At 43.8% G+C, this 14388-nt stretch overlaps 2 protein-coding genes across 5 annotated transcripts in view; one reads left to right on the top strand and one right to left on the bottom strand.

The window, feature by feature from the left end:
- Nucleotides 1-1057, bottom strand: part of JPH1 (junctophilin 1) — a 79878-nt gene extending 78821 nt beyond the window's left edge. For all 4 annotated transcript variants that reach the window (XM_035277169.3, XM_035277171.3, XM_035277170.3 and 1 more), the window contains exon 1: nt 435-1057. In XM_035277169.3, the coding sequence (XP_035133060.1) occupies nt 435-813 (379 nt within the window). In that variant the 5' untranslated portion in view covers nt 814-1057. The remainder of the gene's footprint in view (nt 1-434) is intronic.
- The window catches only part of GDAP1 (ganglioside induced differentiation associated protein 1), a 44678-nt gene continuing 31101 nt past the window's right edge, over nt 812-14388 (top strand). Inside the window, exon 1 of the mRNA XM_035277173.3 lies at nt 812-1105. The gene's annotated coding sequence lies outside the window, so the exon portion shown is untranslated. The remainder of the gene's footprint in view (nt 1106-14388) is intronic.

The raw sequence follows: 14388 nt of genomic DNA, 5'->3' as shown, positions 1-14388 counted from the left end.
ACCCGCTTAGGGTGTTCACTCTAACTCCACGGGAGTGGCGATTTCAGACCCGGCCGGGAGAGGGAGGGATCAGGAACGTAATGTGACGGGCTCAAGTGACAGCGTCCTCTCTCCAGCCCAGCCCTCCCGAGCGGCGCTCCCTCCCGGTGGCAGCGCAGCGCTGGCGCCGGCCAGGTACATTCACGCCTCGCTCCCCAGAGTGTGGACACACGGCCCACTCTAAGAACGGGGTCAGATTCAGCCCTCGCGCCCCAGTCCGGCCCCAGCGCCCCCTCTGGAAAGAGCGGGCGCGGGCGAGGGGTAGGAGGCTCCCCCAGGTGTTTTGGCGGGTTTCCGGACACGTGCGCCCGGCGTCCTCCCCGCTTCCCAGCAGCCGGGGCAGAGCCCACCGCACCAGCTCGCGGAGCAGCCGAGCTGCCAGCTACGCCGCTCACCTCCGTCCCCGTAGGTCTCCACGCCGTACCCGTCCTGCAGCCCGTTACTCCAGGTACCCTCGTAGCGAGCGGGGGTGCACAGGCTCTGCCGGACCCCGTAGCGCCCCTTGAAACCATGTGACCACTCCCCCCGGTACATCCACTTGCCCTTCGTCTCCACCCCCAGCCCATGCCGCTTGCCCTGCGCCCAGTAGCCCTGGTAGGTGTTGCCGCTGGGCCAGGTGTAGCCTCCGACCACCTCGAAGCCGTGCGACCAGGAGCCAGAGTACTCGCCCTGGCCCTTGGGCCCCGTGCAGATGCCATGCCCGTGCGCCTTGCCCTCCTCCCAGCCGCCGCAGTAGGTGCCGCCATCGTCGAAGTCGAACCTTCCGCCCGTCATTCGGGGGGCAGCCCCGGCGCGCTCCCCGCAGGGGCACGGACGCGGGCAGTGCTGGGCACGGCAGGGTGTAGCTCGGGGGTGGGGGCCCGGCGGGCGAGCTCACGACAGCGGCCCGGGCAGCTCGCGCCGCCGCTCGGCTCCAGTCCGACGCCGCCCCCGTCCTCCCTCCTCTTTTGCCGCCGCCACCGCCGCCTTCCTCCTCCTCTTTCGCCGCCGCCGCCCCGGCCAGCGCCGCGCGCGAGAGGACAGCCCAAGCTCCGGAGCGGACCTTCAGCTGCTCCCGCCCGCCCACGTGAGCCGGGCGCCGCCCCGCGCCCGCCCCTCGTCCCCTCCCCGGGCGCCCAGGCCCGGCCCCGCTGCGCTCCCGCCCCACCGGGCCCTGCCCCCAGCCCCGGGAGCCGCCGCTTTCCCGGCGGGCGGGCGCGCGCGCGGGGACCGGCTGGCGCGCATGTGTTCGCGCAGTGGGATGCCGGTGGGAGGGCGAGTGTACCCGGGGACGCACGAGAATCCCTGCCTGGAGATGAAGGCGCAGCTGCCTGTGTGGGGGCCGCTTGCGGGCGCCGGAACCTTCTGTGTTTGTGTTTGGGGTTTTTCAATGTGGTTAAGCTCCTGTGAGTGCGGCCACGTGTGTGTTGAGGGAAAACTCATTGTATGCGTGTTTGTCAGCATGGGATATGTAGTTGCATTGTTTTCAGCCTTCAAACTTGTGTTCTGTTGCATTTGTCATGCTCAGCTGTCATCGTGAATTAATATCTCCTAGATATATGTATGCATGTGATGTAAATCTGCGGCAGCCTAGATATAATTGTGCAGAGTGTTCTTTTACACCTACCCATTGCAAAGCACACGTGTTTGCATTTATTTAATGAAGACACTGAGGGAGAGCAGTACAGTTTGAAAAAGCACAGAATATATTGGTTAGTTTTTTATTCATAGTGATGAAGAGGATGTTTTTAATCGGCCTTTGGAGGGGTACAGGATATCCCTTTTACATCAGAGCCTGCTCCCCCTCGTGCCTCCTTTGTGCTTCTTAACAACCTTAGAGATTCTTCAGCCTGGAGCTGTGTGCCCAACATGCAGACGGCTCAGTCTTTGTATATTGTATAAGTGTCTCGAATGTACACCTCTCACTGGTATCTACTGTTTTAAGAAAGTAAACAGAAGTTTGCAAGGAGCAATATGGTAAGTAAAACACTGCTCTAAACTTGCAAAGAGGCTGTGACCTACAAAACCAGGGACAGATGTCAGCTGATCTACTTTCTAGCTACAACACTGCTTTGTCGGATTCACTTTAGACACCTCTTCTAAACTTTTAAACCTCGATTTCACCGTCTTCCAAATGGGAATGACAAGATTTGCCTTTCTCTTTCTATATTAGGTAGTAACTGAGTATATTGTGGCTGCAGTACCAAACCGAAAGTTAGAGATTTGATAATAGGCAAGTTGAATCAGCTTTGCCTCTGGTGAGAGCAGGCATTATTCTCCACCACACCCTCACAATGTCCATGGAAGACACTTCTCCCAGGTTCACCGCCTAGGGTCTTAGTTTGGCCTCTCAAGGAAACTAATTTGAAGTGTATTCCTGTTCTTTCTTAGGCTGAGAGGCCTTTGGATGACTAGGTGAGAATCAGAAGCTGCTAAAAATTCTTTCACTAAGTATTTGATAATCAGATATAAATATAAGGACAGCTGTCAGGAAGGCAGCCTGAGAAAAATTAGACTAAACTACACAGAAAAGGAACTGAAATTGACCTTGATTGCCTTGATCTCAGGACCAGAGCTGACCTTTCCTGATTACCTGGCTGAAAGAAAAATCTGTTTATACAGAACCAAATCACCAAAGAGAATTAGAAGCCCTCATCCATGGCACTGCCCGCAGAGTTGCCAGGAATAGTGCTTACCCTAGTGGCCTGAAATAATTATGCATCTCTCAAAGCATCTTGTCCTGGAGTGGGGATTGATTTAGGCCGCTGGGAAGATGAGGGCCAGGACTTTGTGACTGAGCCGTAATTCCATTTCCCTCTTAGGGGATACAGCAGAATCAAGAGCTAGTGTAGAGAGATGCATTCCCATCTGTTTTGAAGTTCTGTATGATACAAGAAAAAGTGTGGTTGCTCAAGCCAATATTTTGAATGGCGGAGTTTGTTTCTAAACTAGATTTCTTTACAGAGTTGTCTTTGTTGTGCCTTTTTTTTTGGATCCACCCAGTGTGTTAGCACCCATATATATTCTTTAAGGAGATACATTTTGGAAACCTTTATGTGTTTATTTATTACTCTTTCTAATTAGTTGTCATGCAAAGAACCTTAATTAAAAGTGAGACTTTACCACCAGATATTTATAATTAAATTTTAATTTTAGCCTAGCTCTATATTGGCTTCCTTCATGGAAGAAATTAGTATTTTAGGTAACTTACTAAATAATTTTTGGCAAATAACCATATACACCATGTTTCCATTTACCTGCTGCCATCACAATGGAATGTTTCCCCAGTCACAAAGATGTATGTGTTAGTTTAAGTAAGTGTTCAGGGTCAATGGTAATGGTTGGAGAAGATGGGAGAGAGAAGTAGGAAGAGGAAGAGGTGCTGAGAGTGATGGCATAGCAGACAGTAGGCAGTGGAATAATGTTGCAGCTTAATAGTCAGGGTTAGTAATGTCCTTATTTTCCCTCTCCCTCTGAACCTTTGCCCTGGATAAGGGGGAGTTGAAATTAGCTTTAAGAAGGGATTAGTAAGAAGAGAATGTGAATGTTGGTTTGACAGGTGGAATGGGGGAGGCCGGGAAAACCTAGGGGCCAGCAACTGCCCTAGCGGTTTGTTTTCCTTCATGTTAAAAACTAGTTATTTTATATTTCCATCCTAAAAGATTTTATGACATATTGTAAGCTATTTTGAGTGTGACTATGACCAGTTAACAACATATTAGGATGTTTTGCTGGGAATTTAATGTATTTTAAAATATGAAGATGCATTTAGAAATTTATTGGTGACTTCATTTTATTTACATCTTAGATTAATTATTGGCTGGACGAGGTGGCTCATGCCTGCAATCCCAGCACTTTGGGAGGCTGAGGTGCGAGGATTGTTTAAGCCTGGAAGTTTGAGACTAGCCTCGGCAAAATAAGGGAGACCCCATCTCTAAAACAACAACAACAACAACAACAAATGACTAATTATATACTCCAAGAATGTTGTTAAAAAAAAGACTAATTATTGAGAGTTTTTAATAAAAAATTTACAAATGACAAAAACTAATCAGTAGGTGTTTATTGTGTAAAGACCATGATTCAAAGTGTGTAGAAAAGCACATACAATTAAAGTCACTTGATGTGTAAGTCAAAAGTATTACCATCTTGATTTATAAAATCAAATCAAAATAATTTGAATATTTGCAATAAAGCATTCATAAACATTCAAGAAATTTGTCCATGATAAATATAAAAATTAAGAAATATGATCAGAAACTTTGTAGGCAGCAGAAGAGGAAGAGAATTCCGAGATTATCTGCTACTGTTTTACAGATACCAAACTAAGTTTTTTTTACAGGTATTAATTCACTTAAATCTCATAACTATCGATGATTTATACTAGTCATATAACCATTTTACAGAAGGAAAAAATAAGGTTTAGCACATTCGTACACCCAGAATTATTCAAGGTAGAAATGGTTGAGGTGGGATTCAAACCCAGGTCTCTGTGTCTTTAGAGGAGGTTCTTTATTCTTGTCCTTGATTGGAGAAAGGATGAGAACACATTGAGAGTTTTCAGATGCTTGGCAGAGAGCAAGAAGGTGTGGTAAAGATGACTTTTATTTCTTATATTTTTTAGAGTAGCTGCCTGGGCGAGTGATAATGCTGCTGTCTAGATTGTTTTTTTCGTAAGGTGGAAGGAGAGTAAATTACAAGGACTGGGGAAGATATATTTATTTAGGAGAGAATGATCCAGAAATATACCCCAGAGATGATCAGTGGGCAGTTGGCTAGGAGAAGTCAAAAATTAAAAATAAGTAAGTTGATAAGTAAATAATGCCCATTTTTCTTCTTCCTCTGACAGTCATTGTTCAGTAATACCCCCTTTTGAGACTTGCACTATTCCCTCAGGCCTCAGACACAGCCTGGATCTTACTTTGATCCAGCAAGTAAGGTCCAGTTAAGGCCAAGTCTTTGCAGTTTGAGAGTAAAGGTCCAGTTGAAACTTGTCAACTGGGATTTTACAATGCTACTCTTTGACAGCATTCCCTCCTTGCCACTCTCACTGAACACACCATTGGTTCTTATCAAAGTTCTCCATGCTACATAGCAGAACTTTTCCCAGGCAACTTCCAGATATTTATCACTGTACTGGAGCCCATCCCATCCCAGCTTTCTCCTGCTAAGCAGAGGACACTGTCTTTAGTCTCACAGAAGAAGGAGCTGGGAACACTTGCACCTTTCCTCTCTTCAAAAACTTTACATAGTTTCCCATTTTCTTCCTCTTCCCATTCTTCCATCTCCAAGAGGAAAAGATACCCTTTTTCCTCCCAAAGTTCTGGGTCAGTTCCTTCTCTGTCTCTGTCTCTCTCTCTCTCTTTTTTTTTTTTTTGAGATGGAGTCTCACTCTGTTGCCCAGGCTGGAGTGCAGCAGTGCAATCTTTGCTCACTGTGCAACCTCCGTCTTCTGGGTTCAAGTAGTTTTCCTGCCTTAGCCTCCCAAGTTGCTGGAACTGCAAGTGTGTGCCACCACACCCAGCTAATTTTTGTGTTTTTAGTAGAGATGGGGTTTCACCATGTTGACTATGCTGATCTCGAACTCCTGACCTCAAGCAATCCACATGTCTTGGCCTCCCAACCTTCTCTTTTTTAAATATGCTTTAATTTCTTCCCTTTCAGCCAAGAAATAAGCTCTTGTATTTTCCATGTTAAAACAGTCCTAATTTGCTGGTCTACCATCTCCTTTAAGTCCTCTATGTCTATTTTATTATTGAAACTGGAGACCTTGAAAGAGTGTATTCTGGTCTTTACATCCCACCTCTGATTTATGTACTACTTGATTTGGATTCCATTCTCACCAGTCTAGGGAAGCTTGTCTAGCCATTAGGGACCTTCTATTTGACAGATATGATGGCATCTCTTCATTTCCTATTCTGCTAGTGGCAGCAGTGAATTTCATACTTGGGAGCACTCAGCTTGGCTTCTATAACGCCCATATCTTGTGCTTCTCCTCTGCCTCCTCATCTCCCACCATTTCAGCTGTGCCATTCCCTGTGTATTTTTCTTCTTCTTATCCATTTCTAGTCTTCTTAACTTTAGGCTATCTGTTGTATTCCAACTATTAGCCTCATGGTACCAGAATTTTGTATAAATTGCTGGATACTTGTTGGCTTATCTTGTATAACTAGGCAATCCTGCCCTTGAAGCTAAGAGTCTGATTTAGAAATAGTTTAATTCTGATATAAAAACACCAGCTGAGCCTATTTAACTCTCAAGGGCAGTGCTTTGGTTTCTTCTCATGATGTGTCCCTCGTGGCCCTCTGCCTCCTTTTCCTAATGAGGAAAGCTCCATGTACACCTGGTTGGTCCATGTATGTCCAACCATGAGATTCACAGAGGATTTCAGGAAAGGTCTAACAATAAAAAAGGTGACAACAGATGAAAGGGAGACTTGAAAGGGTGGTAACCTTGAAGACAGAGTGGGTTGCAGGCCAGTATTAGAGATGCAGCACCTGAACCAAACCACAAAATGTATGTGTGCATATGTTTATTCATTATATATACGTGTACATGATGACCATCTTAGGCTCAGTCTTAGCATTTAAGGAAATAAAATGTCTCTAAAGAGACAGAAGATAAAAAAAGAAAGATAATAAAAATACAAGGGAGATAACTACAAGTAGTCAATAAATACTAAGTATCATAAGGGTTCAGAGGACAGAGTGATTTTGTGGACAGCTATGGTTGAAACAATTTGGGGTAATCATTGGCAGGTTAACTTTATGCGTACAGTAAAGGCGCATCTTTCCAGATATTTATAATGCAATGATCTTCTTTAATTAAGAGGCACTCAACCAAGGCAAGAAATGAAGGCTCTTTCAAGTCTCTGTTTCAATCTGTGATTGTAAGAACAGCAGAGACCTCCTGAAAAAGAAGTCCCAGGAATCCGGGGAGAGGTGGTGATAAGTTCATCTCTCTCATCCTACATTTAAAATCACAATGCTTTGTTCTGAAATTGTGGCTGAAAGGCAACTCAGTATTTGAAATTGTACAACTTGGAGATAGCAAGGGAATATAAAAGCATTTTGGGAAGTGACAGTATTGAGATGTTGTTAACAGTTGTAAAAATTGTTGAGATAACCTTTTCATAAAGCAGTTGCATAAAGAAGGGAGGTACACAATATTGAGGAAAGCAAAGCAGAAGTAGCTACTACATGACTCATAGCTGAAGCAAAGAAAAACGAAATCAATTATTAGTCAGTAAAAGAAATGTAAATTATAATTGAGGAGTGAATGGTTCCAAGAGCTTGGGAATGGATTTGAAACAATAGCCAATAACAGAAGAGGCTTTCCTCTAACTGAATGACGGGGGCGGGGGGTGGGATGTGGTGTCTTTGCCAAGCATTGCAGTACCGATCTGCATTTCAGCTCAGCATGCACACCTCAAAACCATTGTAGGATTCTTCACATACTGATTGCATTCCAAATAAAGCTTAAATTCCTCTTCCTTTCCTTCAATACACTCTAGCATTTTTGTCATCTCTTGAATTTTATATCATTTTTACATGGCAAGCACTTTTTAAAGCTTACAGAGATATCAGAACACCCAAAGAGTGGCCATGGAGGCACACTGCTCAGATCTCCTTTCAAGAGAACCTGCAGTTTGGAGGGTACTTGGCAAACAGACTGCAGCTGCCACAACTTCAGATCTCCTGTGGGTTTTGCATCAAGGCTACTGCCCCTGACAGCCCCTCCAAGTAAAGGGCAAATTGATGCATCTTGCATCCTCTACTGCAAAAAGGAAGCAGAGCACCCAGTAGGCCTACTCTTGGGTCTTGGAAGCAACACATACCACACTTAGACACCATTTCAGCTTATGTGCTAGGTGACACAGAAGGGAGGCCACCAGCTTTGAGAGGGCTCAGAGCAGGAAGGGGTTTTGTCAGAGGCCCAGGTTGTGATGCAAGCAGCTCTGCATTTTGGGCCGTATGATTAGGCAGATCCTATGGTGCTGGAGGTACCAGTGGTGAGAAAAGATATATGAAGATTATGGCAAGCCCCTAGGGAAGAATCACAGTTGTAGGTCAGAAAAACAAAAACAAAAACAGTTTTTTTGAAAGTGACTTGGCCTTGGTAGTAAAGGAATGTTTGGCCATGGGACAAAGTTCTTGTTCATTCAGAATTTCCCATTATGAGCTGAGTCTTCTTGACTCTGACAAGACAAAGTTGGACAGACCCAGAAGCAGTCTATTGTGAGCTGGGACATGGGATATCCAGGAGCAAGCTGAGTGGGACCAGAGGGCATGAAAAGCTGCAAGAACAGATTGCCCTTTCTTGAGGGCTGAGTGGGACAGACCCTCATGTTCCCCACCAGGGTCCCATTGGTTTGCTTCTCTGAACAGATTGGGGTTTCAAATAACCAGCTGAAGCGGAAGGGAAAACCTGTATCTGGTTTATGGATGGACAAGCTCAGTATGTGGATGAAGCTGAAAATGGATGGACGCTGCATAATATCCACACTCAGGAGTGGTCTTGAACGTCTGTAGACAGGGAAGAACTGTGAATGTCGAACAAGTCATGTATTTTGTGTGGAAGGAAAAGTGGCCCCAGATAGGAATATGTATAGATATCTGAGCAGTGGCTAACAGCATTGCCTGGTCGGAGGCTGGATGGAAAAGGACTGAAAGACTGAAAACATGGAGATCTAGGCTACAGACATGTGGATGAACGTATGGAAATGGACACAAGGTGGAAGAGGCACTGAAAACACAAGTAGATGACAGGACTCAGCCAGTTAATGTTAGTCTTCCTCAACAGACACCCCAGATCTGGAGCAAAGGGCACATGAGCTTAGTAGCCTCAGTGGCAGAAATGGACATTGTACCTGGGCCCAAGAGCAGGGACTGCTGCCTATTGAGGTCAGTTTAAACTACTCCCAACTTTGCAAGTCAGATCTGTTAGTAACAGAGGGTATTCCTTGCGAATACCAATCAACTACTTGGTGAATAAATTGATTATATCAGTTTCATTTAAGCCTAGAAGAGCCAGTGGTTCATCCTTACTAAGGATAGACATTCTGGGTATGGATTTACCTTTCCTCCCCACAGAGCCTTAGCCTGTAGCAGCACTGTCCAGGAGCTTATAGAATACCTGATTCACAAGCATGGAATTTCACACATAAACTCCAATTAGGGGACCCACTTCACAGTGAAGGTGGTGCTAGAATGAGTCCTGATTGTGGGGTCCACTGTCCTTAGACACTGTATGACTGCATACCTTTGTAATCTATGAGGGGCTAACATCATAGCATAATGGAATGGTCTCCTAGAGGCACAGCTAAAATTCTAGTTTGCTGGTAATAATCTGCAAAGGTGGAGCGGGATTCTTTGGGATACAGTTTATGCACAGTATCAGATTTCTCTATGGCACTGTCTCTAATAGGGAGGACATATAAGCCTAGGAACTAAGAAGTAGAAGCAGTATTACCTCACTTACTATCACATCCAATGTCTTTCCTATCCCTGCAACTCTGGGCTCTGCAGCCTCCCCAGAGGGGAAGCACTCTTGCCAGGGGACAAAGCAGAATGGCAAACTATGGTTCCTGCCTGGCAGATTCAGGGGTTGTGCCCAGGGATTAGCAGGTGAGAAGAGGAATCACCAGATTGGCAGGAATGATTGACTTTGATGAGCAGAAGGAGGCTTTTATAAAACGGGGACAGAATACATGTAGACTCAGGTAATCCATTTGAGTGCTTGCTGGGACTCTATGTATCCCTTGTAACCATGGATGCACTCATGTGGCAACCCAGGTCTGAGAAACATATGATTTTCAAAGAGTTCAGGCCTTCCAGAAATGAAGGATTAGGTCATAGCACTAGGTAAGCCAGGAGAACCTGTCCATGTGATAGCTGATGGTGAGGGGAATGAAGTAAAGAAAAGGGAGAAGGTGAAAACCATTTTCAGCCAAAAGGCTAACTTCAGAAACAGGGAAGTTAAGGAGGTCCCCAAGAGCTGTTCCTGGATGTGTGTGAAGACAATCTTTGCAGTGCAAAGGGAGATTATGTTGGTCATAGGTGTGCACCACTCAGATCTTTCTTCAGGAGAACTGGCTGTGAGAGAAGAGGTTGGTGAACAGCCTGTAGCTGCTGCACCTTTGAATTCCAACCGCATTCATGATGAGGCCACACTCTGTCTAAGTCGTTTCCAGCCAATAACCAAGCACAGTGGGATTCCAAGAGCTGGGTCAGTCCTTCTCAACACAGACTCCTCAGATGGGTGAGGTTTCCCGTGCTCCCCACTGACCTGGCTAAAACCTTTTCATGGCTACACTGCAGTCTGAGCCTTCTCTACACAATTCTTCCTTCCCTGCTTTCCTTTCATGGGTTTCCTACTTACTCCTGCTTCTTGTGGCCTTTATCCTGCATGTGTGTTCCCCTGGTAGATGTCTGACATGTCTAATTCTATCCTGGCATCTGCTTCTTGGAGACTGTGAACTGATACACCCAGTGATCTTTAAAGAACACACAGATACACACACACATACACACATACACACTTACATTTACAGGTGGTTCCTGGCCAGAGAGAGATGGAAAGGCCAAATCAGAATGTACTAAAATTGAGTTAAAAATCAGATTTCTGGGTTCTTAAAAAAGAATGAGGAAGCTTTCTATGTACTGATGTGGAAAGTCCCCAAGATCTATTAGGTAGGAGAAAAAAGCAAGATACTGAACAATGTATGTAGTGTGCTGTATTTGTATGTACATAAAAACCTGTGAAGATATAAATAAAAATAAGGGGGGTGAGAATGGAAACCTTTGCTGGAAAGCAATTTGAAACTTGAAATTATAGTAGTTATTAATAATTAAATTGAAATGTAAGTCTTCAGCATCTTAGCATTTTATTATTTTAGTTATTTAAAAATTCAATTCTATATATGTAACTGAATAGAATCGCCATTTGGCAGATGATGCAATAGCCTGTGTAAAGCAATAAATAGACCTAATAAATTTTAGGACCCTCTAAAACTTACCATCTGAAATGGAAAAAGATTGCCTGTGTAATCCAGATGGTACGAGTGATTTCCGACTTACCAACTGATTGAATAATTCATAGACTGTCTGCCTGTCTATGACGGAAGTGGACATTTAGAAGCTTCCAGCTGTATACTGGTGTGTCAGTCCTGCTATATTAGTTGGTCTGAAAATTATGCTGTTTCTAGAAAGAAGTATGCACCATCATTTCCTTCGATGTAACAGCTTTTGCTAAATCATGCCTCATTTCCGCACCTCAGATCCATACTAAATGTTCCTCTAGGGCTCATAACTCCATCAAAGCAAAGGTAATAACCCTTTGGTGAAGCATTTTCAAAAGATGGTTGTGTAGGTTCTACTCTCCTCTAGCAAAATGTCCGAGTGTTCCCATCTCACACATTCTGAGAACTTTCCTAGCAATCCTAATGTACTTATCTGTTGAAGAATCATTATCACAGGGCCATTTTCAAAACTCTGCTGCTGACAGTCACCAAGGAGAACTTATTAAATACAGATGCTCTTTGACGCAATATAGGATTACATCCTGATAAACCCATTACAAGTTGAAAATATTGTAAGTCAAAAGTATACTTAATACACCTAAACTACTGAATATTATAACTGAATATATTACTTAAAAGGGCTCAGAACACTTACATTAGCCTGAAGTTGGAAAAAATCATTTAACACAAAGCCTATTTTATAATAAAGTATTGAATATCTCATGTGATTTATTGAATACTGCACTGAAAGTGAAAACCAGAATGACTGTATTGGGACTTGAAGTATGGTTTCCATTGAATGCATATTGCTTTCACGCCATCGTAAAGTCAAAAAAATTCTAAGTTAGGGACTGTCTATATACATATGCCCAGGTCTCTCCCTTGATGGATTCTGATTCTGTGGGCTTGGCATCGAGGTTCAGGAAGCTGTGTTTTCAAGAAATACACCGAGTGCTCTTCAGGGAAATATTGCTATAGGGTAATCCTCTCCCGTGGACTACCTTAGATTCTTTAAGGTAGTCAAATGAGTTCAGAGTTGCCTGATGCTAGTGATCCCAACATGACTTTATCTTTTTTTGCATGAATTCTCTCTCAAAGTGCTTTCATAGTTATAAACAATATCCTTCTCCTTTTCATTTTAAAAGCAAATTTCAAAGGTACTATATAAGGATATATAGTCTTCTAAGGATAAGTGTACAATGGACAGTTGATGTTTACAAAACAAAACCAGCCATTATGAGGTGGCTTTGAAACCAAGACCTTAACAAAACTCTGATAACTGTAGGCCATACCAGTGGGTGGACTTGTAAGTTCTATTCTCTTGCCCGGTATCTAAAGACTGAACTCAGGAGGTACTGTGTCGAGGAACCACTGGTCTTGGGAAGTCTGATTCTTACATCCACCTTGGAGAAACAGCTGGACTCTGCGCCTGGGTTAAGTAAGCCCCAAAGAGCTTTGCTCTTAGGTGAAGACACAGCAAAGTACTCCCTTCTCCAGCCCTTGTGGTTTCCAGCTACTTTAGAATGGCTGGAACCCTTGATCCAGCTGGCGAGTTTCACATGGCCCTGGACTAGCTGGACATTGTGGTGACTGGGCATGTTGGCCTGTCCCTGCTTCTGAGTATCAGCATCTGGATTAGCTGGTTTTTCTGTCCATCACTCCTGGGAGTGAAGAGCAATGTTGAGACAGGAGGAGTGTAGGGTTGAGCATACAGGAAGAGAATATGACCAAGTGATTGTGGAAGTACCTCTTTCAGATATTTTTCAAGATGCTCCTTATTGTTGGATGAAAAAAAAAAAAAACAAATCTTCCTTTTCTACTACTATAAGCATGTGGTGACTGCTGCATCATATATATTCCAAGAGCTATTCTGTCCAAGTAGAGGTGGAATTTTGCTTAAAAATACTCCTTTTGAGGTCATTTTCATACTGACTATGGTGTATATTTTGTCTCTGATTAATGGCCGAGGAGGCCATCTGCAAGTGCCGTTTTAGTTTATGATTCTCCCTCTAAAAGGCCATGATTTCTTTTCCTCAAAATGTACTGTTCTTTTAGATTGTTCCATGTTAACGTAATCCATTAATTGAAATATTTTAAAATGTTAGAAAAGGTCTTTCCCCCTCCTTATAGTTATTTCAGTGATGTGAATATAAACTTCAAGATTTCCTTTTGTTCATTTACTCAATATATATGTAGCAAGTACCTTCTAAATGGAGTGTTTTGTAATGGGTATAAGGTCATTAATTCCCTGCCCTCAGGGAATTTACAGTCCACTGAAAGGATAGATATTAAATCAAATATATCATTGCCAATTGTTGTGCTACAGAAGAAAAAGTAGTGCTATAAAAAAGAATAGCAAGGGATACTTTCAGTTATATTGCAAGATCAGAGAAGGCCTCCCCATCCATCCATCCATCCAACCATGCATCCATCCATCCATCCAACCATATAGCTACAATCTTTTTATCCATCCACCTATTCATTTATCATCCATTTATCCACTATCCACCCACCCATTCATCCACACAACTTTCATCCATCTATCCATCCACCTATCTACCCACTCATCCATCCATCACTCATTCAACTATCTACCATCCACCCACCCATTCATCCACCCATCATCCATTCACCATCCACCCACCCACTCACCCATCCATCCACCCACCATCTATTTCTCATCCATCCATCCTTCTACCAGCTAGCTATTCATTCACCTACCCATTCATCCTTCATTATCTACCTACCCATTCATCCTTCATCCACATCCATCCATCCATCATCCACCCATCATCTATCCATCCACCATCCACCCATCTACACACCCATCCATCATCTGGTCACCATTCACCTATCCATCCATCGACCCACCCATCCATTCTTCCAATAGATATTGCTCACATGCTTCTCTAAGAAAGTGACATTTAAGCCAAGCTCTGGAGGACGAGTAGGAAACAGCTAGAAAAGTAAATAGATTAGCTAGAGAAAAGGAAATAATTATGAAAAGAGTGTGGCACGATGTGGGTGGCACATTGAAGGGACTGAGAAGGCTCATAGAGCAAAAGAAAGGATCTTGGTGAGAGATGATGGTGGGGAGGAAGACAGGGACCAGGGCCTGTTTGTGATCTTACTCTAAGAGTTCAATAAGAAGCAATGACTGTTTAATCACCCCTTCTATAGCCAAGGTGGAGCAGAGAAAGAAAACAGGCAGAAGTGTAGTATTAGAAAATATGAAAAGGGTGTTAAATTCCAGCTCTTCCTATTGGTTCTGATGCATATCTTGAAGCAAGATGTGACCCTTCTGCTATAGAACAGTGTTTATTTTTAAATGTGAGAAATCCATGAATAAC

The sequence above is a fragment of the Callithrix jacchus genome, chromosome 16 (assembly GCF_049354715.1).
Source record: "Callithrix jacchus isolate 240 chromosome 16, calJac240_pri, whole genome shotgun sequence".
In the NCBI taxonomy this organism is placed as follows: Eukaryota; Metazoa; Chordata; class Mammalia; order Primates; family Cebidae; genus Callithrix; species Callithrix jacchus.
The sequence above is the reverse complement of the archived record's forward strand: the minus strand, read 5'-3'. Positions and strand labels throughout refer to the sequence as shown.